General features: G+C 40.4%; 2 protein-coding genes across 3 annotated transcripts; both read left to right on the top strand.

Annotated features, from left to right (window-relative positions):
- Positions 1 to 1,933: 1,933 nt before the first annotated feature.
- On the top strand, positions 1,934 to 7,287 carry LOC309698676 (cellular retinoic acid-binding protein 2-like). Its single transcript, XM_082521274.1, has 4 exons — positions 1,934 to 2,204; positions 4,805 to 4,983; positions 5,296 to 5,412; positions 6,954 to 7,287. Exons 1-4 carry the CDS (start codon positions 2,123 to 2,125, stop codon positions 7,002 to 7,004), a joined length of 429 nt encoding a protein of 142 aa, XP_082377400.1. The 5' UTR covers positions 1,934 to 2,122; the 3' UTR covers positions 7,005 to 7,287.
- A 6,554-nt stretch (positions 7,288 to 13,841) lies between these two features.
- scamp3 (secretory carrier membrane protein 3) lies at positions 13,842 to 26,271 on the top strand. Of its 2 annotated transcripts, XM_082521024.1 has the most exons (9): positions 13,842 to 14,257; positions 14,499 to 14,579; positions 19,325 to 19,444; positions 19,779 to 19,899; positions 21,593 to 21,721; positions 23,006 to 23,171; positions 23,308 to 23,409; positions 23,568 to 23,685; positions 25,388 to 26,271. In XM_082521024.1, exons 1-9 carry the CDS (start codon positions 14,204 to 14,206, stop codon positions 25,535 to 25,537), a joined length of 1,041 nt encoding a protein of 346 aa, XP_082377150.1. In that variant the 5' UTR covers positions 13,842 to 14,203; the 3' UTR covers positions 25,538 to 26,271. The 2 variants fall into 2 exon arrangements, with proteins under 2 accessions (XP_082377150.1, XP_082377151.1); XM_082521025.1 differs by lacking the exons at positions 13,842 to 14,257; positions 14,499 to 14,579 and adding an exon at positions 18,111 to 18,218.
- The last annotated feature ends 333 nt before the right edge of the window (positions 26,272 to 26,604 follow it).

Below are 26,604 nucleotides of genomic sequence, written 5' to 3'. Positions count from 1 at the left end.
GATAACATCATGACTCCTTTTGTTGGGTGAATGCAGTGCATCGTGTTTCCAGAGGCATCCCGTCTCATCCAGCGCTGCTGAAACCTTCTTGGCACTGAGTCTCTCTCTCTCTCTCTCTCTCTCTCTGTGTGTGTGTGTGTGTGTGTGTGTGTGTGTGTGTGTGTGTGTGTGTGTGTGTGTGTGTGTGTGTGAGAGAGAGAGAGAGAGAGAGAGAGAGAGAGAGAGAAACATAAAATGGAAGTTTGCATCTACAAACTCTGCCAGTAAGTTTCATCCACATTATGATCACACACATCCCACTGATGATACTTATGTGAATATTCAAATTGTTTATTTATCAGTTTCTGCTGATTTCTGCTGATTACTGTCATTGCATTGCCCAACTTGCGATCACATTAATTTAACCTGTTTTTAAATTATTATTATTTTGTCTGTTTTCCCATGCACTCTCTTCTTCATCGCACTTGTACACTGTGTTTGGTTTGGATTGTTGAACCCAGACATTTAAACTCATCCACCTTCACTCTCTCTCTCCTCTTTGCATCTTTACTGTTCCGTCTGTCTACTCTCACAACCGATCACAATGTTGTCTGTGAACATTATAGTCTGTGGAGACTCCTTCCTGGCCTCGTCTGTCTGCCTGTCCATCACCACCACAAACAAAAGTGGCTCAGAGCCGATCCCTGATGTAATCCCACCCCCACCTTGAAACCAACTGTCACTCACGCTGCACACCTCCTCACTGTCTCACTGTCCTCATACATGTCCTGCACCACCCTCACATATTTCTCTGCCACTCCTCACTTCCTCATCAGCACCACAGTTCCCTTCTTGGCACCCTATCATATGATTCCTTTAGATCCACAAAGACACAGGACAACTTCTTCTGACCTCCTCTCAATATATTTAATGCACAACAAACCAAATGTCTCTAAATGTGAATGACCTTTTTTATTGTGTTCTTGTATAAAGCAACTATAATTGTGGTTTGCATGCAAAGGAAAGGAGCATTTGAACTGTGATTCACTGAGCAGATAGTAATCAGCCCCTGTCCAGTTCAGATAAAGACAGAGTGAGATGATAATATAAGTTTTATCGGGTATATTAAATATAAGCTTTTTCATTCACATAAATAAACCAGTTATCAGTGAAACATGAGTCTTATTGGCCACAAAAACAGTCCAGGGCATGTTTCAGCATCTCCTTTCCTCCCTTGTTGGTTGATTCTGTTCATTCTTTTGCTTTGCTTTGATAGTTATTGCTTTAGATTTTGTCTGCATTAATCACACGCACACCGGGCCACCCTCTCTGTTTATGTAGTCCTGCACTGCTCTTGCGCTGAAAGAAAGGGAAACACATTTTTAATGGGCTATTGAGCCTTGTTTTTGCTGGTCCGATGCACTTGAGTTTAAACTGGGCTCTATGTGGACGCTGGATTAAAATGAGTTTGACACTCATGCTCTAAAGTTTTAATTGCAGGGTGGCAATGCCGATGGCATGTTCCTGGATGGATGCCTCCAGCTGGCTGTCTTATCTTTTCCTTTTTCATTACCAGCCTTTCCAACCCAGCTTTGGAGCTAAACACATTAACCTGATATCTGATTTGACATTCCAGCCCTTTAAAACCAAACACCCTTGCTTCTTAAATAGTCCTAAACTTAATAAGTAATACGTTTCAGCCTCATTCCATGTTTTTTTTTATTATCAGGAGCTCTTGTCAAATATCTGGGAGTAACATAGTGCCATCTTAAAAACAATTAACGCTTCTATTTAATATCCGAGCTGGCAGCCCATCAACATCAAAGGACTTACTGGAAGTGAATTCTCCAGCTCTTATCCAAATCTTTCACCATGCTGACAGAGGTGGAGGGTAGACTTGGAATCGGGGAGCGAGGGGGAAAGTCCCTCCCTGCCACTGGCTTCTGCATTGGCTGGACCGGCATCAGATCCAGGCGAGCAGTCAGCCAATGAATGGAGGCTCAGATGCAGGCAGAGGAGACGACTTTACCAACCGGTGAACGCGGGAGGACAGACATATAGAGAAACAGTGACTGCGACCAGAATAGGTTTATAATCCGCTGATAATCCAATAATATTAATTTCTGCAAGTGCTTGCACAGAAATGGAGAATAAAGTCACCGATTTCTCTGGAAAATGGAAAATGAAGTCTTCGGAAAACTTCGAGGAACTTTTGAGAGCGCTTGGTGAGTGAATGGATTTTAAAAAATTATTATATTTGGACCTTCGCATCAATTAGCTCATTTAATTTGCTTTCTTGAAAAAAATGCAGAATAACTGTATTTATGTATTACAAAAGAGGAACATCTTATTTTTAAGTATAAAAAATTATTTACACGCGGAACGTTAAACATGCATGTTTTGCACTGATTTTAATCATGAACTGTAAAACAAAAAGGAAGGAGGTGGGATGCATCTCGATAGAAAAAAAAAAGTCCTGTCAGTCATTTTGGCATTATCCGTTGGGCTCAGAAATCGGCTGGAGAGCCGAAGCGGTCTGAAGTGGCTCTGCATGTGGCTAAACTGGCTTGCTCCTGCATAGTGGCTAATGTGGTCCTGGGAATATTGGTTCTGTTAAGCCACACAGGCTTTCTACTGAAAACAGGAGTGAGAGGTCAGGCGACTGCCATCCGGTGGCATCCCTTAAAAATGTGAAGACAAATATCCTATGGAGGACGATGAGACTAGGCTCATCTGTGGCAAGCTCCTGCTCATGCGGTTGTAATTAGAGCCACTGTAAACGGAACTAAGCCTCGACATGGGCCCCAGCAGACTGCCAGGTCTGAGACTGACTTTCCTACAATGCCTGGGGCCTCTCTGGCTTAATCTAGGGCTGTGTGTGTGTGTGTGTGTGTGTGTGTGTGTGTGTGTGTGTGTGTGTGTGTGTGAGAGAGAGAGAGAGAGAGAGAGAGAGAGAGATTGAGTGCCTGCTGCTTCTGTTATGCATGAGCAAATCTGGTCTGAATCAGATTTTTGGGGTGTTTTTTTTTAATCACTGAAGCCAGTCCAACTCACACAGCAAAAGGTTACATTCACAATAATTTACATCCCTACTCACAACACTTCCATGGTGCTATTCATTCAACCTTTTCTTTTCTTGCTGTATTTCTACAGAACAAAAGTCACAAAGTGTTTTATAGAAACATAGAAAACGATACAAAATAATAGATGGAACTACTAGAGGAGTTTAAACTGATGCAAGTAAATAAAAATGAGGTTGCACTGGTGGGTCTTCTTGAAGGTATCAACAGTGTCTGCAGATCCAGTTTAAGGACTAAAGGACCCCCTCCAAAACCCCAAATCACAATTTTCTTTGCTCTTCATCCTGGACCAGGTACCATCAGGAAGATTTTCTGGTTGAAAAAGCTCCCTAATATAGAGATACGTCTGATCACAGTGATCACCAAAATCTTAAACTGAACCCAGTGTAAAGAAATCAGAAGTGGTGTCATATGGGACCTGGTGAGAAACCTTCCAGCTTTAGCAGATGTGTTCAGGCGAAGGAATAACACATTACCACAATGAAATAAGAAGCCTGTATAAATATTTCTATTTCAGATTGAGAGACAATATTCACTTGAATAACTCTGTTAATATTTGGGTGGCTGTAGCTCAGGAGGTGGAGCGGGTCATCTACTGACTGAAAGGTTAGTGGTCTGATCCGTGCTTCAGTCTCCAAAGTATCCTGGAGCAAAATACCGAACCCCAAGTTGCTCTCCAATGGGTTCATCAGAGTATGAATGCGTGTGAAAGACGGAAAAAAGCGAATGGTTGAATAAAAAGCTCTATAATAGATATAAAGTGCTTTGAATGGTCAGGTAAAAAAAAGAACTGTATAAGGACCAGCCCATTTACCATCGCTCTTTGAGAAGTACATCAAAGAACTGCAAAGAGAAACATTCACACCTACCCCAAAAATGACTACAGAGACTCAAAAATGACAACAAAAAGAGAGACGCAAAACTGCAAGACACATTCAGATGGACTCATTTTCTACAGTTTTTCCAGTTGTCTATGCACACGATGCGTCATACCTTATCTGATTCTTATCTTCAGTGATCATTATTAGAAATATTTTTTCTAGAAAACCAGACTCTTATCTCAAATCTCAAAAAAAGCTGAGGATTACAAACGGATTTCTTTGAAAAGTGGCTCAGGCTGTGAGGATGAAGAAACTTCAGGTTGTTTTTCATTTGACAGGCTAATGAATTACTTTTATTTTTGCAGTGAACTGTGCCTTTAACAACAGAAATAAGTGGTTTCATACCAGTGGTTCTGTATGTTGTGCCTTATTAAGAGGAAATCCCATGTGCTCTTCATTAGCAGGAACCATTTTCTGAAGCTTGCCATATGTCTGTGAGATTAATGCTCTTGTTTTTTTTACGTCATTCACTATAGCCTGCATGTATAGACTTGAAAGAAATGAATCACAATGAACATTTCCCTGCTTTATTTTTTCAGACTTGGGTTACTGTGTGGCAATGCAACAACGCGGACTGTTTTGAAAATGTTTAGGCTTCCAGAAATGATTTCGTGCATAACCTTTGTTATGGAGGAATCAGACAATATTTAATTTTGTTGAAGGGTATGCAATAAAACTTCCCAGCACTGTGTCCCATAAAGACGTTGTAAAATTAGCAGAATGTGGGGAAATCAGAGTAAAACATGCATGCCCTTCAGATAAAGTTTGCCTGGCACGCACAGCTATGATTATACTCATTCCCCACTGTAAAGACCAGCACTGCACAGCTCTGGTTTCACATTTGGTCTGCATGTCTGTGGTCAGGTGTCAACGTGTTCTTGAGGAAGATTGCAGTGGCAGCGGCGTCCAGCCCGGCAGTGGAAATCACCCAGCAGGAAGAGACTCTGTCCATCAAGACATCCACCAGCGTCCGCACCACCAATGTCTCCTTCACCGTGGGTCAATCTTTCAGCGAGACCACGGTGGATGGACGTCCCTGCACGGTACACGTCTCTTTGCTTCAAATTAACCAAAAAACACAAAAACTGTGCAATGTTAGTACATGCATACCGGGATTTGGCCAAGGACAGCATAACTAGCCCCAGCTCTGTGCAAAAGAAACATATGGAAATAATTTCAGTGCAACTCGAAGAGATCTGTTTTTCATCTTCATACCGAGTGGGTGATGAAGGACAAGCCGTGAAAACATTTTGACGTGCAGCAACCAGCACACTGAGCTCCGGTTATGACCAAACCTGAACTTTGCTATAACTTAATTCAGGCATTGATACGTTTTCTCATGTGAATCCCTGCAGAGTTTTCCTAAGTGGGAAACAGACAGAAAGATCAGCTGCGAACAGACTTTACAGAAAGGCGATGGGCCGAAGACAGCGTGGACCCGAGAGCTGACCAATGATGGAGAGCTCGTACTGGTACGTGCAATAAGTACAAAATGAACAGTGCTATCAATTTGAGTCTCAGTGTAGATATTTTAGGACCCCCAAGTAAGATTTTAATTCATTTTCAGCTTCCAGGAAGTAATACATTCATAAAACCCATGTTTTATTCACAAGAGGACAAAGAACACATGTCAAATCTCTAAAAGGAGAAAAATATTGGCTCATTTTGAATTTCATAACAAAAACATTGTCTTGCTGAAACATGCAAGGCCTTCCCTGGAAATGCTGGATGGGAGCATATGTTGCTGCAAAACCTGAATGAGCCTTTCAGCACTGATGCTGCCTTTCCAGATATGCAAGCTGCCAATTTCACAGCCCGCTCATTTGCCTCCATGTCATCTCTGATGCAGAATTTTGAACTGAGTGCTGATAACAAGCCAGAAAAGTCCCTCTCCTCTTTAGTCTGCAGGATGTTGTGTCCATGTTTTCCAAAAAAGAATTTCAAATTTCGGTTCGACTTACTAAGGAAAGGTCTTCCGCTTTGCCTGAGTCCAGTTTAAATGAAAAGATGCCTGTGTTTGTGCATTAGAGGGCTTTAATTGTCATTTGTGGATGGTACAGTGAACTGTGTTCACAGACAGTTATTTCTGGAAGTGTTCCTGAGCCCATGCAGTGATTTTTATAACAGAATCATGTCTGTTTCTAATGTGATGCTCCCCGATTGCCTGAAGACCACAGGCCATGTGATTTCTCCAGATTGTCAGAATCTTTTAATAATACAAACTACAATGATGAAATATTCAAAGTTTATTATTATATTGTTCTGAAATTGTTCCACAATTTTGTAGACTCTAGTGTACGTCTGCTGAAATGTTTTCCATTTCAGAGTGGTGTTGACCAGTTACAGTTAGAGCAGGCTGTGCTTGAATGGAGGTGAAAACTACAGGTGAAATACATTTAAAGTAGGGAATTTGCTCCAGTGTGGAGTACACAAGGGCTATGTCAAAAGGATTATATCATAATTTGTAAAAAAGCATAATGAAATCTGATGTCCCCTGATGTTTGTTTCACCCCCAACCCTAACCACCCCCTAAGACTGGTTCTGCTGGAGGTTTCTTCCTGTTAAAAAGGAGTTTTTCCTCCCCGTTATCGTCAAGTGCTTGGTCATACCTGATCGTTGGAGTTTTGTGATTTGGTGCTGTATAAATTGAATTCAATTGAAGCTTGCCTTTGTGTGCTCAGTTTTATGTTTTAAAAATTTTTATGCATTATGATGTTGGTTTAGCATTAAAGTTGAATATACTGGGAAAGTTCAGCCTCTTCAGAGATGTAATCATGAGACTGTCAGCTGCTGTCCTAACAAAGATTTCCCTTTCATGTAACTACCTTTAAAAATCTGTTTTTTCCTTTGGGTAAAAGAAATGTTGACAAAATAAGCTGACTTTAAACACATCCTGCTCCAGGACACCTGTTCTCAATCTTTTTCTTGCTGACTAAATGGTTGTTAAACAGCTTTAAAAAAAGAAAAACATGAACTGTGTCTTATCTGTGTCTGTGTTGCTGTTTTCTTTCAGACAATGACTGCTGGAGATGTTGTCTGCACCAGAGTTTATGAGAGAGAATGAAGTTGTTTTTTTTTCCCCAGGACTGTCATACAATACTTCTGTTTTGTGCCTCATGCATGGTTTACATTTACTCGCCTTGTTTTTCTTCTTCTTCTTCCTCTCAGAGAGTCGGTGTTGGTCAGGTCAAACAGTGCTCAAAATGCTTCAGCTGGTATTGTTTTTATAACAGTAAACTTATTCATTATGTATCATACTACATTCCTTTTTTAAAAAACAAATAAAGCTTTATAGCTGTGTCTAAATCTTTTTTAAAGATGTTAATAAACAGTTTTATATAAATCTGGTTTCTTTTCAAGCTCTCATTCTTTATGTTGTCCCCACCCGGCACCTCCTATTCCCGTCTGCATATCACTTTACATTACTGTCTGCCATTTGTACACCCTTTCCCCCAAAAGCTGTTTCCATTTGCAAACCCTTGTCCTCTATGTGCTCTCTTTCATCACTACAATATGCATTTGATTAGTTTGAAAACTCCCAAAGACAATTCATATTTCATAAACTCTGCTTTGAGAGACACTTGGCAAAGACGAGGGGGAAAGAGGGAGTGGAGAGGAAAATGAAATGAGTGAGGGGAAAGGGAGAGGGTGGCCATGAGAACATTAGTTAGCATCAGGGGAGTTCATACACTCTATGCTCCGCTTTCCAGCTGTGCCTACATGCAGAGCATGCTCATTAAAAACTCCATTGCTTTCTTCTCTCTGGTTCTGTGCCCAGTTACAAAGTGTTGACCGACTTCCTGTTATGTTGTGCTGGGACACTTCCAGCTATTTCCTCTCTAAAATATAATTTGTCACCATATTGGGGTGCGAACAAAACGAGAGCCAGTAGTGAACAAGAAAGTCTACCCTTTGCTCACCTAAAACTCAGCAGCGTGGTTTAGTCTGAGCCTCACCTTGCTGTGAAAAATGGACCTCCGGGGTCTCAGGGACTTCCTGAGAAGAGAACAGCTATGGTTCACAGGCAGTGATGGTTTTTCCAGGTTTGCAAACAGTGTGCAGACAAGAACCCCTCTGAAGTGCTTCCCAGTTTATATACACATTGCTGAGCAAGCAGCAGGTGGACTTGGCCTCCTTTAGGATGACTGTCATTAATAACCTCAGTGGAAACGTGTGTGTATTTGGAGGAGAAAGTATCAAACCTTTTTACTCAAGTACAGCCATGCACCTTACATTTTATCTCTGCTAGGACTACCCCTGTCTCTTTTTTGAACTGAGGGGTTTCTGTCATATTTCAAGTCTGCTTTGAAAACAAAATGACTGAGTGTGCATAAGAATTTTTCGACTTTTCGATCAATCCTGATCATTCATGAGAAGGTTTGGCTCCAATTCATCCCAAAGGTGTTCTCTTGAGTTGACTGAGTCAGCACTCAGTGCAGGCCAATTCCTTTCACTGGAGTTAAGGGGGTAAGCCCCACTTCTAAAAAAAAAACCATCCCTGCACTATAATCGCCCCTCTACCAAACTTTACACCAGGCACAAAGCAGTCAGACATGTACTGTTCTCCTGGCAATCACTAAACCCAGACTTGTCCAACAGATTGACTGAGGGGAAAGCGTAATTCGTCGCTCCAGAGAACACGTCTCCACTGCTCGAGAGTCCAGTGTAGGTGTGCTACAATGCTTTGCACTTGATGATGTAAGACTTGGATGCAGCTCCATGGAAACCCATTCCATGAAGCTCTCTCTTCTTGAGCTGATCCAAAAACCACATGAGGTTTGGAGAACTGTAGCGATTGAGTCTGGAGAAAGTTGGTGACATCTGCGCACTATGTGCCTCAACATCCGCTTATCAGATTTGGATGGCTGACTGAAGCTGCAAACGGTGCACCGAAACCACTGAAGCAAGAATTAAGAATGGGATGTCACTCAAGTTCATATGGATTTGAAGGCAGATGTTTGAATACTTTTGACAATATAGTGTGTATACTCACTGTTTGTTAACACAAATGCCAGCCAATCACACGACAGCAGTTCAATTCATATGCATTTAGTAGGGATGCAGATATGGTTGGATGAACAAAGCTAATTTAAGTGACTTTGAACGTGACATGGTTGTTGGTGCTGGAAAAGCTGGTTTTAATTTTTCAGAAACTGGTGATCTGCTGGGATTTTCCATCACTTGGGCTTACAGAGAATGGTGCAAAAAGAGAAAATATCCAGTAAGCGCCAGTTCTCGGGGAGAAAATATTTTGTTGATTTCCAAACTCCTTTGAGTGTTAGGAAGGCAACAGTAACTCAAATAACCACTTGTTACAATCACGTCGCCATTCAGACTGACTGCAGCAGCAGAAGACCACACCAGGTGCTGCTCCTGTCAAGTAAAAACAGGAAACTAAGGCTACAGTTCACATGGGCTCATCAGAACTGTATAACAGAATATTAGAAATTTGTTGGTTGGTCTGATGAATCTTGATTTCTACTAGTAGGGTCAGAATTTGGTGTAAACAACACCAGTGCATTGATCCATCCAGCCTTATATGAACACTTCAGGCTGCCGGTGGCATAATGGTGCGGGGGATATTTTCTTGGCACACTTTGGTCCTCTTAGTAGCACTTTAGCTTGATTTAGATCAGGGGTGGGCCTCAAGGGCCTGTGTCCCAGCAGGTTTTAGATGTATCCTTGATCCAACACAGCTGATTTAAATGGCTAAATTACCTCCTTAACATGTCTTGAAGTTCTCCAGAGGCCTGCTAATGAATTAATCATTTCATTCAGGTATGTTGATCCAGGGTGATATCTAAAACTTGCAGGACACCGGCCTTGAGGTCTGGAGTTGCCCACCCCTGGTTTAGATGCAGGCCAGCACGGTGGCACAGTGGTTAGCACTGTTGCACCACAGCAAGAAGGTCCTGACAGATCACCTTTGAGAATCGGTGGAACAGGAGATTAACATAATGGATGTGCAGCCAGCAAATATCAGTACAGACCAAAATCTCTGCGGAATCTTTGCCACAAAGAATTAAGGCAGTTCTGAAGGCATAAGCCTCAAATAAGCCTAAATATAAAAGTCGTTTTTTTTTTTTTAAGGCAAACCTGCGGCATAATAATAGCTATCATGTTAAGATAGTCCAGCAAAAATGCCTGAAATGCAGAAGATTACAAGTGTACAACAGCATAGTGGAGATAAATTAGATGTATTTAAGCAAAGTACCTAAAAATGTGTACTTGAAAAACACTGAAAACACTGAAAGTATTATGTGTGACCAAGTATTTATGGCTTACACAACCTCAGCCATGATGTACGTGCTTTTATGTCTCACAACCAGAATGTGTCTTTTGAATGGCCTCAATGAAACCCGCGGCATTGTGTAAGTGCTCAACAAAACCGCAGCACTTTAACTGCACTCAGGAGAGGCTGGAATGTTCCCTGCTATTTGCTCAACAAGAAAACTGGCATTGCGCAAACACACACACACATAACATGCCCAGAAGTCTGCCTAAATGACCCCTTTGACTGATGGTTGCAAGCCTCATAGGAGCAGTCCAAACTGGTCCCTCCTTAGCTGGGTCACTTTCCAAACAATTCTTATGCCAGTTCATTCCTCAGGCAGTGATGTCATGGAGTCTCGCATTGCTCGATTGGCTGAGGAATTCTGTGGTTTTGGACTGGGAGGCACCCGAATCCAGCTTTTGATCTGGGGCCATTTGGACCAATCATGACGAGACCCATTAGAGGAAATGATGAGTCACAGAAGTCAGCTGACAAACACAGATGCTGCTAGCTGTGACCATAAAGACAAATGAAGCAGAGCCTGTGAGTAGGTTTAGGAGCAGCAGTTAAGCTACAGAAGTTGCCGCTAATAATTCTGCAACCTGTGAAGAGTGTAAATATGGCACTAAATTATATATTATATTATATATTATTCATATTAACTGTTCCAGTCAATATTAATAATATATGTGTTATAGACATTATTAAGGTTGTCAATGAGGATTTCTTTTCAGTGATTCCCCCAAAGGGGAATTTCTGGCCCTTTCTTAATGGAAATATTCCCAAAATTATGGATGCATAGCTGATGACCCCCCTGAAAAAAATGTGTGAGCAAGAAGGGTCCAAATGCACCGAGCCCTCCTTAACATAGCTCAGTTTACATATGCTAAATAATTAGTCGTAATTAATGCATGCCTATTCATGCATGAAGACAAATATTCATAAAAACTCACTAATGTACAGTAACTATATCAGAGTGTGTGCTGTATGTGTGTGTGAGACAGCCTGTGTGTCTGTAAGGAAACCCCATGACTGTCCTCTCCCACGTGACCCCCAACGTGATTTGCAGGAGCAGATAATGAAAAGAGACGAGGCTGGATTGTCCAAACTCATTAGGCCATGAAATGTGGATAAACTGGTGGAGCTAAGGGTCCTCTCTGCTCCTGACAACAGGGTAATATGTGAGAAGTTAAAAAAAAAACCCAAAACTTTAAAGTTTTGCTTTAAAGCATCCTGCAAACGAGCTGGGATCAAAGGAGAAGCACAAGTGTCAGCCTGTGCCAGAGTATGACCTGTAAGAAACTCTGAAGAAAGCAAAAAAAAAATGTGTAAGAAGTTTTTCTTTGTCCCAGCTCTTTAAAAAAAGGTAACTGAGGTTAAATCTGCCTTGTGAATCACATTCAGCTGAGATCAGCTGTGTGCAAGAGTGACATCTAATGGAGGAACAGGTAATTGCCTTTTTATCATCAAAGGAGAAGTTCAGGTTAGCAAAAATAGTATCAGAGACTGAGATGAGCCATTGATGTAAGGGTTTATTTTGCACAATTTTTAGCATGCAGCTGAAATTTCATAACAGCACAGAAAGATTCATGGATGAAGTATTTTGGTTAATAATTTTAAAGGGGGCTCAGAAGCCATCACCGGGCATTTTTCAAAATGTTTTTGACCAGTCTGCATAAAAACTGTGCTTCTACCTTTGATGGTCTCTAGGTTTTAGCTGTTAAACTCAAAATTTCAATTAAGCTCATTCCAAATGGTCTCACTGTGATCAACACTGAGGAGAAGAGCAAAGTGTAAGATACACAGGCAAGCAAGGTAAACAAAAAGAGAGCCTTTATTGGCCAGCGTGTGCACACACAAAATACAAACGGTTCAAAGCAAACAGAAAATCAGGAACAAAGTGTCACGGTTCCTGGACAGATCTCTTTTGTTGTGGAATAACACATCTGCCTCCTCTGAATCAGTGAACAAAAGGCAAGTGTTTATTTTTACTATAGCTTTAAAGAAAAAACCCAAAAAACTACGTGGGCCAGAAAAAAAAGGGCCCACATTCAAAACGCAAACACCTTCCAAAGCTGGCTGGAAAAAAATTGAAAAAAACAAGAATTCAAAACTGGAACGGTAAAGCATCTTTAAAAGGAACGGAACGATCACAAACTAAAAATGAACCACTAATATGATGAATGTATAGCTCTTATTAGAATGATAAATCTAATAGAAAACATAAATCAAAACCATAGAATAAGCAGCAGCCCAAACCTGAAAACAAAAACTTAAGATTTCAAAACTCAAAAACACCACAAAACTGCAGAGCATGACACTCTATATATTTTTGCATTATAGAGATTTTATATTATATTTATGCTTAGTAAAAATCTGCAAGAGAATATCAATAAAGCACATTAATAATCTGTAAAAGAGCAAAATTGTGCAATTGTAGGTTAATGATTAAACCTTTGCTACTGGTGTTGGTTTCTAACTGGGTGAGATACTAAAGACTGACAAGACTTACCTGTGAGTGTTTGACACAAAAATATATTTTTAGAGGTTTTTACCACTTTAAAGAAAAGTAAACATGGCTAACAATTATTTTAAATTATATTAAGTTAATAAACAATATGCAGCTCATTACCACAGGGTCAGAGGTCAAACCAGTATACATGAACCCCAGTTCTATTAAGATAGAGCAAGTCCAATGTTCTTTATTACTGATTTTTAGAACATTAACTCTTTTAAAAGTCAGATTAAGCAAATAATCCAACCTTTAACCCCTTTATATAGGGTGCTGTACCAGAAAGTATTATTAGTTACCATTTAGGGCCAGTCACTTTAACAAAGCTGCCCATTGTGTCACTGCATAGAGTAAACGGGCATTTGATTGATTCCTAAGTGGATTTGACTGAAAGCCAATTTCAGGCTTCACTTCAGGCTGACCAGGTCTAACCAACATCACTAACCAGACTGCACAGCCATGACAAAAAGGAAGATGCAAATAAGTGTTAAATTAACAACACATTTAAATTTTTTTTTTCAAAATAAAAGAAGAACCTAAACTAATCATAGTGTATGCAGTCAGAAAATCACTGTAAGAGAGTGCATGAGAAAAGAGAAGGTGTAAATTATGTTAAGTGCAAGAGACCAAACCAAGAAGCAACTGTCTTATGTAGTGCCCATTACTTTGGATGGATGATCCCAGGTATGTATTCTGTCCTCCACCTTTTCCAGCCTCTCTTCCACCCGCTTCCTACTCTGCCTTCAAATCGCACTGTCATCTGCAAACATCATACTCCACAAAGACTCCTGCCTGACTTCATCAGCCAACCTGTCCATCACCACTACAAACAACAAGTGGCTCAGAGTCGATCCCTGATGTAATCCCACCCCCACTTTGAACCCATCCGCCACTCTTACCCCACACATTACCACTTTGATATAAACGAAAAGGGTAGGTCATTAGGAAACAGCTTTAGTTTGTCTGGCCCACTGAAGATCAACTCTTTGTGCAGGAGTTCCACCGCTCATTATCCAAACACAGCAGTACACTTAAATATAAACAAATATAATACGCTATCCAGTGTACACCTGATTATCTCAGCCGCGACAGAACCCACGTGTTTCCGCTGCAGCAGCAGTCACATGGCCAGCTTTCGGCTGTTTACTTCCTGTACCGCGGATCCTTTTCCTCCCAGAAAAACTAACGGCTTCGCTCGGCCCACAGCCGCAAACCGGACACTGACCGCCGGCCCCGGATTAGAGAAAGCTCCGGTGAATACACCCATCGACCCGTGTGAAACCCAGAGCCGTGACAGTTGAGATGAGAGCCAGAGGGGCGGGGAGATAGTTTACATCGATTAAAAACGAGCACACCCTGCCTGTTCTTTCGTTTTTGAAACGGAAACAAACGCAGGGATTTTTTTTCTTCTCTTTTTTTGCTCCAGCGCTGACATCAGCGAGTACGGGGTGGCTTCTTCAAGCTAGCCGCTAGTGAGATGTCAAAATACACGAGCTTCCCAGAACCGATGGAGGACCAAAACCCTTTCCAGGTGAGAGATGTTAGGCATGAAGCTAACGTCAGGGTAATGGATGGATGGATGGGTGGGTGGATGAAAGTGGCCGGTGTTGGCTCCGTGTAATAGCAGGCGTGTTGTTGCTCATGTGACTTATTTCAGGGCCTGCCAGATCCTCCTCAGTGTTCGCCCACTTGTAGCTCTTATTAACAGCGAGCACATGAAAAAATGAGGATTTATTTATGCTGAATTACTCTGTCTTTGTCCTGTCTGCTAGGACCCTGCAGTGACTCAACACAGCAGCAACACAGGATATGCCACACTGGACCTTTACAACCCATTTGATAATACAACTGCGGTGAGCATTATTATATTTAACCATTTTTTTGTGCTTTTGTTTCAAAGAAGACAGAGATCCACTATCTCTCCTGCTTCCTGTGTATTTTGAAGCATCTGGCTTCTGGTTTGCAGCAGGTTGACCAGCCTGAGTTGGTATGAAATATTTAAGAAAGCATGCTGGCACAGATAACCCCGAGCTCTGAGATGTTATCCTTAGGAAAGCGCAGTTGTTCTTGTGAATAATGGTTAATTTTATTCCTTTTTGTAAGTCGCTGCAGAGTCACTTTGATGTCCTCATAGTGAGGCCGTTCTGTTTCACTTCACTCTTTTTATTCAGTTTGAATCACTGGGCCTGGATTTGTGGTGATTCAGAGGCCTGAAAGCAGAAGGAGACCTCAGGATTATGTTGCGAAACTACTCACATGTTAACTGTTTTATTACACACTATTAATTATACATTTTATTAACAATATTATAATATTACACAAGACTGAAGACTGTGTATCAGCTGACATTCTTCATATACAGTGCAGACAGTGTGTTAGAGGACACAGCTCGAGTCCGCTCAGCTCTAAATGAAGACGTTTACACACACTGGTCTTGATAATTTGGGGGCTTTTAATGATTTCTTTGAGTTGCTCTTTTTCAAGGGTAGAATGATTATACAGCATATATCCTTAATGACTTTAAAAAAACAACAATTGGGTACATACGTTTGAATTTGTTTTTGGTTTTTCTCTAATCCACAGGCTCAAATATGTACATACAGCTCCACTAATATTCGGTGAAATATTAGTGGAGCTACCTTTAAGCCTAGTCTTAAGACTAGGCTTAAAGGTAGCTGGCAAAAAGAATCTACTAGCTTAGTCAATCACGACCTCTAATGAGAAGTTAATAGGTTAATAGGTGTTGGACCTGACAAGCTAAAAGAAACTGTTGAATCTTCAGGATCACATTAAAAGATTTAAGTATATTTGAGCCTGTATGGATGAGAGAAAATCTAAAATAATTCAAACTAGCGCACCCAATTCTTGTTTTTTTAAAGTGATTAAATGTGTATGCTGCACAGTCATTCCACTCTGGAAAAAGAACAGTTTAAAAAAAACATTAAAAGACTTAAAATTTCATGAGATTAATGCCCAGGATGACTGTGTACGTCTGAAGACAACTGTATACAGCAGTCATCTCAAAGGACTTTATACTGTAAACTAAGAACCCAAGAATATTAGAGAGAGAACCCAAGTGATCAGCTGATTCTCTATGAGTAAGCATATGGTAACTGTGGGGGGGAAGGAACTCCTTTAATAGGAAGAGACCACCAGCAGAACCAGGCCCAGGGAGGGGCAGCCATTTATTGTGACTGTCTGTGGGGAGCACAGAGACTATCTGATGAAACGGTTTCTGTGTTACACCAAGCATCTCCGTTTCTGCTTTATATGTTTAGACTGATGTCTGTCAAACACAGCTTTTGCCCTGTGAGATGCTGGGCCTTAACATTAGTGTTTAACAGTATGTGTGATACAGTGAGTTCAGGGCTTTTTGTTGCTGGGGAAACAGCTGAGGTCCTTGCTATATCACTAGGTTTTTGTTGCTAGGAAACACCTTGAGTTCATGAGTACTTCCTGTCTGTCTTTGATACTAGCAAACTCTGCAGCAACAGGAACTAAACTTGGACTTGTTTATGTAGCACTTGTAGCAGAGCTCACAAGCTGCATACTTTCTCACAACAATATTTACAGTTGTATGTGGATTGCACCCTCGTGTAACCCTGATTATCCTGAAATGCAGAGCAGAAGCATTTCTGATAGAGAGGCATGGAAATCAGAGAATCCTGATTTGAATCTGTGATTATTACATCAATAATAATCATTTTTTAACTGTATACTCAATCAATTTTTAGACTGATATAACTGAAGAATGTCAAAATAAGATTCCTAATTATGGAACATTTACAAATAAATTACATGACAATAAAGTCTATATTGTTAAATGATGGGAAATAACCTCCCATAAGCGTCCATGACATTTGGGTCACATTTGCCACACAGATGGGCCACTTCCTGCTTAATGTTGCAAACCCACACATATGCGTACACCGCTGGGGTCTTTTTGAGTCCATTTAAAAACTCTATTGTGAACCAAAGTGAGCAAATATTTTAAGTTCTTTTCATCAGATATGGTTTGATTTGTGTGGAAAAAAGCAGGAGTGGGATGTCACAGGGGTCCAACACACCGTCCTATATATTTTGGCAGCTGGGATAGGCTCCAGCCTCCCTGCAACTCTGAACTGAATAAGCAGAAGAAAATTGATGGATGGATCAAAAATGCTGTTATTTAAAAATAAATTCCTATACAGTAGATTTTTGGGAAAAAATGTCTGCTTTGATGATGGACTTTTCTACTTTTGGTCCAATTTTTACCTTTATATGCAAATCTCCATGCAGGGAATGAGGAAGCTTAGATTTACTGAGATTAGCTGTGCACTCTAGAAATCGGAGGGTGGATGGAATTCCCCATGTGGAATCTTCAAAATAAAATACCTGTTTGGAATCTTAACTTTATCGTCCAGAAAAGCAATTCAAAGAAATGACTTAAACCAGAAATCCCCAGGATATTGCTGTGTGTAGGGCAGAGATGGGCAGTAACGCGTTACTGTTTCACGACAGTGACGTAAGCGAGTGCGACGTTCGTGACAACAGTTGTTGTCATATGTTGAGTGCGGGAGAGAGTATGAGTTTGATTCCATAAAAAGTGACAAAAACATTAGCGTCCGTTGTGCGTGGGAAGAAAACTTATTTTTAAAGTGGAAAAAAAAACCCCTAAACTTCTGAGCAAGCACCGAGTGCGCTACCACGTAATGGGAAACTCACAGAGAAACTCGCGGATTCTTCCACTGACCGCTGTGGCACACCTGCACCAGGGTAAACCTCTGCCTACTCTACTCCTGCTTTACAGGTGAAAATAGAGCAACAGGACCGCCGAGTCTTTGATGTTATTTATTTTCTGCTGTGTTTTACTTGCATCTATTTGAAAGACTGAGTGTAAACACAAAAAAATATATATTTTATGTGCTGGAATGTGCAGAAAATAAGTTTAAATGTTAAACAAATTTCTTCCAGTCAGAGAATGTTGCATATAATTACATTTTTGCTTGATGCATAAAGTTAAAAGATTAAAACTAATAAAACAAGTTTTAAAAAAGGAGACTTTTCCATTTGATTACATTTTGTATGATTGATTGTAGAAAAAGTAGAATTGGGCTGAAAGATCTATCGCTTTATCACCTATTCAGGTTGTAAATCATGTTTTTAAAAAGTAACTAAGTAACTAATTACTTTTGAAAATAAGTAATCAGTAAAGTAACTGGATTACTTTTTTGGGGATGTAATCGGTAATTAGTTACTGATTACTTTTTTCAAGTAACTTGACCAACACTGGTGTAGGGCTGGGCCATATAACGTTTACGGTAATACCGGTATAATGTTGGGCAACGATAAGAAAATGAAATATCACGATAGAATATGGGTGAAACGCGCATGCGCAGTGCCTTTGTTTTCATACGCACATGGCTGCAATGGAGAATGAGAAGAGCGAAAGTGGATCGTTAAATGAAACAGATGAACCAGAATTCGTTTGTAAAAATGCTGCAACTTCAGTGGTGTGGAACTGGTTTAGCTTTCGTCTATCAGATACACAACAAAGCACTATTTTTGGTAGCGCATGCTAGCGGGCCGTCGTTATTACCGTGTTTTTTGGAAAATACGGCACACTTAATCCTTTTATTCTGAAAATCGACAGTGCCCCTTATGCATGAATTCTGGTTGTGTTTATGACCTCGAAACGATTTTATATGGTACACGGCGCTCGAAAATCTGTCAAATGTTTTAGTACGACTTTGCTAAGCTACGAAGCCGCATCGCTTGATGGATTGTCGGAGCATTACGGCTATTGTAGGCAGGAGCCTCGCGGAGTAATACGTACGGTGCTTCAACATAATATTACCGTTTTGTGTGTGTATAACCTCTTTTTAAGTTTTGTGGATATTATACATGGTTATGTTGAGGATATGTCGGCCAATTTCCACTGGAAATGCCTTTTGCTTAAACTGTCAGCAAGGAATTTGCATTTGCACTGTTAAATTTTTATGTAACTTTAATGCACATAAAAAACAGCTGCTTGTTTAAGTGAAAATATATTGATTTTTTTTTTTTTTTTGTTGCACTAATAAAGTTGTGGAGTTGTAAAGTATTTTGTCTAGTGTCAATTATATCGTCAGTTATATCTTTATCGCAAATTTTCAAATGTATATCATGATAAATATTTTTTGTCTGCTCTAGCTGTGTGTGTGATATGGGATAAAAGGCTTTTCGCTATTAGAATGAAGAGGTCTAAATGCTGTTATCTGAAGTTCTGTGCTCAGATATCTAGAAAGATCAGTTCACAAAAAGTGGATTGATTTCCTTTAGTTTTTAGAAATGTTCAAGCTTGTGAACTTTGTCTCAAAAGTGCATAGCTGTTAATGATTGTTTAATAATCATGTGTTGTGAAAAGATTGTGAGATATTAGTTGTGGAGAGAAATGTCTTATTTTACTTTTTTGTATTGTTTTAAAATGTGTATGATCTGTATATGTTATACAATAATACTTTTAATTAATTAACAATTAATACTCTAATTCTTAGTTCTTGGAATCATGTTTTTGTGACCACATTTTTTCGTCTGACTGATGTATGATGTCAGTTTTTGTTTTTTAACCATGCTACAGCCTCCTCCACCATATGAAGCCACTCCTCCATCTGCACCTGCTCCATCTCCACCTGTGCAGACCCCGCCTAGCAGGACAACACCTACCGAGCCTCGCAACTATGGCTCCTACAACTCCCAGGTATACACCCTACAGTAAAGACCCTCTTCACTGTGATTTTGTATCAGCTTACCATCAGAACGTTCAGGGGCTGCTGGATGTATAAAACAGGATTGTACTAAAAGTTTTGTTAGATGCCCTTTAGTGCCATGTAAGTGTTTTTATGGCTATTAAAATGAAGCGTTGCACTAATTCCTGCTGTGTATATCTGCGTGCTGAAAGACCAGTCTGAATGACTCACTTGAACCAGTAATATACCTAAGCACAACCATTGGAGCAACTTTGGGACCTGTATACATGATTATGCAGAATAACTTTGACATAGAGTTCTGATGCCTCATTCTTTCTGTGCTAGCCTGTTGTGAATGCTGCCACAGCAGAGCTGATGAAGAAGCAGGAGGAGCTGGAGAAGAAAGCCCAGGAGCTGGAGAGGAGAGAGCGGGAGCTTGCGGCACACAGCGTTGGACCAGGAGCCTGTAAGACATAGAGGGGATGATGGGATGGGGAGTTAATGTAGACAAGTGAGAGAACTTTAAACCTTTAGATCTAAAAGATCCTCGTCCAACTTTATCTTTTATTTCTTACTGTGTACGGGAGTATTGAAAAATATGTTACATTTCAACATTTTAAGTTCCTCCTTTGATTTTCCAAGTTACATTACCCTGGAGTTTACAGGGCTCGGTTTAGATTTGGCAGATTTTTAATCACAATTTTTGTTTGCAATTTTTTTTGCACCCACAGCTTCACAAATCAAAGAAGCCAGACACATTAAATTTTTCAGAATCAGCTTTATTGATCAAGTATGTGCACAGATACAAGGAATTGTGCTCCAGTTTTTTTCATTGCTTTGTGGAACTCAACAGAGTAGATAAACGGATAATAACAACATGAGTATAACACATTTCCAGGCTTATATGTGCAATGGAGCAGGATAACTGGTTACTCTATATAAAGTATCTGGTGACAACACTAGCTAACCACCATCTGCTTCATAAAAGTGGGAGAAAAATCCAGCAGAACACCTAAGGCAGCTGATAGTAGCTGAAGTTCCCTCTGCACATAAAAAAAGAACTGCCCTGAGGCACGACATTGTGCTGGTGTCAGGAGCAACAAAGGACATTGCAATGTTGGAGCTTACAGTACTCTTTTCAAGAAAAAGGGAGAGGATTGATGGCCTGGACAAGAATGGCCAGAAGCAGGGTGGGAGGGGAAAGTGTTTCCCTGTTGAGCTTGGGTGCAGAGGTTTCATGGGGCAGTCGTTCTGCAGGGCCTGCACTGTGGATGGCATCATAGGAGAGAAGAGGAGACGAGCCATTCGCAAGATCACTGAGGCCACAGAGAAAGCCTTAAAGTGGCTGTGGATGAAAGGGGGACCTAAAGTTTTGCACTGCTATAAAAAATATAGAAAAGTTACTTTGCTAATTAGTCTGCTGATCCACAGGAGGTCCAGTGAGAGGTGGTGATTGGATTTTGTCACGATATGACCAAAATTGTCAGAGCACTATTTTAGAGTTTGCACAAAAACAAGTACAAACCTCCTGTAATATAAATATGATAAGGTTTAATGAACTTAAATGAATCAAATCAAATGTATTTCTATTGCACATTTAAAAGCAACAAAGTTGACCAAAATGCTTCACAATTAGTTAAGAACAAGAGAAAACAATTTAAAAACAAATGCAGATGAATAAGATGAGGCAATGAGAAAGTATTAACATAAAAACAAAACAAATGTAGCAACCATAAAACAAGCCTGATGGTATTCAAACTGAACTAGAAATAAAAACCAATATAAAAAAGTGAGGTTAAAGACGCGATTTAAAAGAATAGACTGAAGTATGAATATCTGTCTGGCAAGTTATTCCAAAGTCTAGGCGCTGCAACTGCGAAGGCCCGATCTTCTTTTATGCTTCAGTTGAGACCTTGGTTGTACTGAGAGGATCTGGCTAGACTATCTCAGTTATGTTGAGGAGTTTGCTTAAATAACTGGGCGCCATATCATTTCAAACTTTGAAAGAAAGTAAAAGAATCTTAAAATCAATCCGATAATGAACAGGGAGTCAGCGTAAATTTGCTAAAACTGGAGTGATGTGTTTATATATAAATAAAGGAAATAAACTGATGACATCCCAGTAACACCAAAGTGTTTTTGACTTTTTTCTTCTTCAGCCCGGCAGAATAACTGGCCCCCGCTGCCTTCCTTCTGCCCTGTGGGTCCCTGCTTCTATCAGGACATCAATGTGGAGATCAGCCAGCGGTTCCAGCGCACGGTCACCATCATGTACTACTTCTGGTTGTGTGAGTTTCTGCAACTTTTAACAGTTTATTATTAATTTGAGGCATCAGTGTTAGAATTTAACATCATAATGAAGTTTTTTTTAGCGTGAAGGGAATCTTGTTTTAACACTTAAGACTTGCTAGTTAGAGGCAGTAAACGCTAGCTCGTGCATGCGTGCCTCCTCCTGCACTGTCTGGCAGTAGAGCTTGAATATTTGTACAAAGACTTGCACTTCACTGTTAGATTGAAGACTCTGGGACACTTACACGGAGCGTCTGCACAACAACCAATCCAGCTGGTTAAACTTGCACAAGTTCTCGTTGATTTCTTCACAGAGAAACTGTAGAATTTCTCCACACCTTGTCACTTAGATTATCCCAGGAAAAAATGTAAGAGGAGGCTTTAATGTTTTCAGGGTTGTTTGCATGTCCACAAGTTTTTAGGGCATGAATGAAAGTTAAACCTGACACTGATTTTGAAAGTGAGAGAGAAAGTGAATGTTGAAATGAAATTTGGACAACTGAGTTGTGCTGACAGATTTCTATAATGTACTACAGCTGCAATTCTTTGCCATCTGGAAAAACTGAGATGTACGGTTGAAATTCTTCTTCTTTTTCTCATTTTAAGATATCTCAGGGATTAATGTGTAGTTAAACTTCTTTACACTGACAGAATAATTAAACTGAACTGACCTGATTTGGTTTGGTCCGCTTGAAATCAAAGTGGGTATGATCAAAGTCAAATGTAGCATGTACGTTAATCAGCCAGCCGCAGCATTAAAACCGCTGCTAAGAGTCCTTGCATTGTGGCATTTATGTGCATGTGACTTTGGCTGGAAGGTACCAAAGTGCTTGCCCTGAAACCTGCAGGATCTACTTCAGACTCTCCTGCCGTCTCTCCATACAGCCATCCATTTCTCAAGAGATGCAGTTCAGGGTCACTGAGCTTTTACAGGGTGTATATCCTGTAAAAACAGCTTGTGACTGCTGTTTTAAAAATTATCATTTAGATTTTTGCAGAATTATCAGATTTTGAGGACGCCTGATCTGTAAAACTGTGAAGGTGTTATTAAGATTGCATTATACAGTTCCTGTGTGAACATGCAAAGAACAGTGTAGAGCTATTTTAAAAACGGTCTGTCACACTCTGAAATCTTGACCAGGCAGCAGACAACAACAGATTTAGTGAAAATGGCATCATATTGCATCAGCCAGAGCCAAAAGGGAGAAGGATGGGTTTGGTTTTGATCCCTACGGTCAGGCTGCAGTTCTTTTCCTTTTTAGTCATAGCCTATCTATGTCTAGTCTGCACAGGCACACTGGTCTTCAACCTGATCTCTTCCCTGGCCCTGTTCTGCATCAACCAGTCCGGTGGTGTTGGTGTTGGTCTCGGCCTCGCCATCCTGTGGGTCCTACTTTTCACTCCCTGCTCCTTTATCTGCTGGTATCGACCCATGTACAAAGCCTTCAGGTGTGTACCTCCGTCTTGGTGAAGACGTTTTGAGTCGTTTTCCTTTTGGGTTTTTGCTCAGTACAATCGCATAAATTACACTGAGTTGTTAGTTACTGTGCAGTCACCTTAGTAATTATATTGTTCCCTCTTCTAGGAGTGACAGCTCTTTCAACTTCTTTGCTTTCTTCTTCGTTTTCTTTGCCCAAGTGATCGTCTTTATCATCATGACCATCGGCATCCCTGGATGGGGGTTCAGGTAAGGTTCCTAAACAAATATCTCTGTGTTAGCCCAGTCGAAAACCTCCTAGCAACCACCAGTTACTTGTGAAATATTTATATTTCCTGACTATTTCCTATTTTCACAGTATGCGTCCTTGTATATTTGATCTTTGTGTGTCTCTCTCTGTCCTTCAGTGGTTGGATTGTGAGCCTTTCAGCTCTGAGCCCCCACATCGGTGTCGGTGTGATCATGATGATCAATGCCGCTCTCTTTACTGCAGAAACCGTTATGGGGGTCATCATGCTGAAAAGGGTACATTTGTTCATATTTTCATGTCTCATAAAGAACTTCAAATCAAGGCTCTTATTTTTATCAGCAGATGTTCAGATTTGTCGTTGGAACAAAAGCACAGGATTGTTCCCCACACTGAGTCAGGGTATTAGCATAGCAGTGAGTTATTTATATCTTTTTATATGTGATTATATCAGGATAAAGTGTTTTAATGCCACAGCATCTTGGTTTCTGAAAGCAGAAACTAGGGCTGTTCGATATAACGATATATATCGGATGACGATATAAAAACATTTTTCGTTTCATTTACGCTATCGTTTGTTTCGTGGTGTCGCAAAATAAACTGTTTACGGCAATATTTTTTTCATGGTTTTGTTGGTCACTGTAGTGGCTATATTAATTTCTTAAAGTTCTCTCTTTCTCTTATATTTTATATAACCACACTACAGACAAGCGAATGTTTTTATGCGTTGTCGTTAGCAACAACGACTGTAAAACCAACGCGTGTCCGTTTATGTTCCACATAAACCTTTCACATTAAAGCTCAAGATCCTGTTGAGACTTTTCAAAATAAAGTGAATCACGTGAAAGATGCAGAGTATTTACGGATGAGAAGTAAAAAAGAGCCGCCAGGTGCTAAAAAATAAACCTTAGACTCAAACGTCAGAACGGGCTTTTCCCCGCAGCACGCCGTGTAATAAATACTCACAAAGAAAACGGCGGCCGTTACAACTTATGTCTAAAAATGTATCGTTTCCTACATCGGTTAAAACACTCGACTCCAGGTACGCGATGCCCAGCTGGAAACACTTCATGCAAGTCGAGCTGCCCGAGATTCACAGAATTTACAGAAAATGTGAAATTTTTGTGATTTATATCGTTATCGGACAATAGATGTCTTATATCGGGATATGAGAGTTTGGTCATATCGCACAGCCCTAGCAGAAAGTGTCTTGCACAAAACCAGGATTTTGTTGTAGTGCATAAGAAAACAACTGAGAGTTTCAGTGTTAGGGCATTACTTTCATTTTTGAACTCTAATAGACAAACTTAACATGACTCCCAGTTCAAAATAACCCTTATATGTCATATACTGGGCTGGGCTTCTGTGCAGCAATAGCTGAGATCACCGTTTTAGGGATATCCCTTCCCTGTGACATCACAAACATGCTAAAGTTCGAGCTTTTAGCTCACAGGGATTAATTGCACATACACCACGATGTGAAAACTTTGGATATGTTTACTATGAGAATCTTTCACTGTAACAGTATATAGGACAGAAAACAAGGAGATGCACAACAGGTCAACAATCAGCCTTTTAAACACTCAGTGGACAGCACACTTCACCTGAGCCAGGGTCTGTGCATCTTTCTAGGGAAAATATGAAAGTCTTACAACTTCACTATTTGAAATGTTGAAAGTGTCACATGAATATCCATTCAAACAAAATAAATTGTATGCTTTATGATTGTAAAGCTAAAGATTTAGTGGGTTGAATTTGAGTCAAAGGTGTAGAGCAAGAACAAGCTTCAAGTAAACACAGTCGTCTCACCACGTAGTCCAGGTGGTCCATCTACCGCGAAGCATTCAGTAGATAAAGAGCCTGAAGAATAGCCACAATATCAGGTTGTGGGTATCGTTTTCACCCTCACAGCGTGCATAATAAGATGATGAATTGCTGCAAGGATCAGGTGTCAGCGTACTCTTGTCTTTCCCGCTCCAGATCCACAGTCTGTACAGGCAAACCGATGCCAGCTTTCAGAAGGCCCAGGCTGAGTTCGCCACTGGAGTCATGTCCAATCAGGCGGTACGCCAGGCTACTGCCAACGCCGCTGCCAACGCTGCCCAGGGGGCCTTCACCGCTCCTCGATAGAGAGAACGAACAGAGACGGTTGGATAAGACGAGGAGGAGGAGGGGAGCTTTGAGCTCGATGGTGGTTCAGTTTGGTATTTATTTCCCCACAGGTGATTAGAATTTGATGGAGGGAAGTGGAGTCTATATAATTACCCCCTACTTAATTTCAGAGCACGTGCATGAGACAGATGTGGGGTTATCCAATTTCCTATGACGTACAGGAAAAGTTACCTATATTAAACCAAAACAGGAATTGACACATTGTAAGTGTTGATTCAAGAAAACGAAAGATGGAAAATATAATAAAAAAAACAAGAAGATGCTGTATGAATTTATATGAAAAGTGATGCTTCAGTGAATAGAGGGACGATGCTTTTACTATGAAATGACAGCTGTGTGCCAAGTTGGATTCTGCTAGCCTTGACATTTTCCACATTTACAGTTAAAATGCAAAGTGTAAGACTGGGGCTGAACACAGAAATGTTGCCATTGCTACATTTGATCCGTAACTGATTTGCTCAACTTTAGCCAGCACTACTTTTTTGTAGCTTAAGTGCAAACTAACCAGTTTGTTTTGTTATTATGCCAAACAAGAATGCCCGTTTACTGTATTGCCAAAACCTTTCGTACTGTAATGATGATGAACATGTGTTGGTTTGGTTCTGGTATCTGTCACTGTTCTTTCAGTACTGCTTGTGAATATCATGACTGTGTCACTGTCCTGGTTTTATTAAAATATATTGTCATGCTTTCACAGTCTACTGCTGCCGTTATTCCCTCATCCTGTTGGAACGATAATAATAATGATGATCACCTGCATTTTAATAGTGGAAAATCCAACCTTAAGCAGGTTCCGGGCTTCACTGTCAGTAACTGACCTTTCATACAACCATTAACCTTCAAACTTTATTAGATTTATCCCTAATAAGGCCTCAAACATGTAGCCTGTGGGCCAGAAACGACCTGGCAGAGGGTTCAGTCTGGCCCACTGGATTGGATTACAAAGTGTGAAAATATTTAATCTAGACAAGCTGTTATCAACATAAAGAAAGAGAAACTGAATTTTAATCATATACATAATATAA

Source organism: Aulonocara stuartgranti (genome assembly GCF_965226115.1).
Source record: "Aulonocara stuartgranti genome assembly, chromosome: 22".
In the NCBI taxonomy this organism is placed as follows: Eukaryota; Metazoa; Chordata; class Actinopteri; order Cichliformes; family Cichlidae; genus Aulonocara; species Aulonocara stuartgranti.
Note: the sequence above shows the minus strand (reverse complement) of the source record. Positions and strands in the feature narration are given on the sequence as shown.

Excerpts from the sequence above, each read along its gene's own strand:
- scamp3 (XM_082521024.1), top strand. The coding sequence starts at position 14,204 with ATGTCAAAATACACGAGCTTCCCAGAACCGATGGAGGACCAAAACCCT. Across the intron at positions 14,258-14,498 it reads AGGACCAAAACCCTTTCCAG|GACCCTGCAGTGACTCAACA; the intron begins GTGAGAGATGTT and ends CCTGTCTGCTAG. Across the intron at positions 19,445-19,778 it reads ATGGCTCCTACAACTCCCAG|CCTGTTGTGAATGCTGCCAC; the intron begins GTATACACCCTA and ends TTTCTGTGCTAG.
- LOC309698676 (XM_082521274.1), top strand. The coding sequence starts at position 2,123 with ATGGAGAATAAAGTCACCGATTTCTCTGGAAAATGGAAAATGAAGTCT. Across the intron at positions 4,984-5,295 it reads TGGATGGACGTCCCTGCACG|AGTTTTCCTAAGTGGGAAAC; the intron begins GTACACGTCTCT and ends GAATCCCTGCAG. Across the intron at positions 5,413-6,953 it reads ATGATGGAGAGCTCGTACTG|ACAATGACTGCTGGAGATGT; the intron begins GTACGTGCAATA and ends GTTTTCTTTCAG.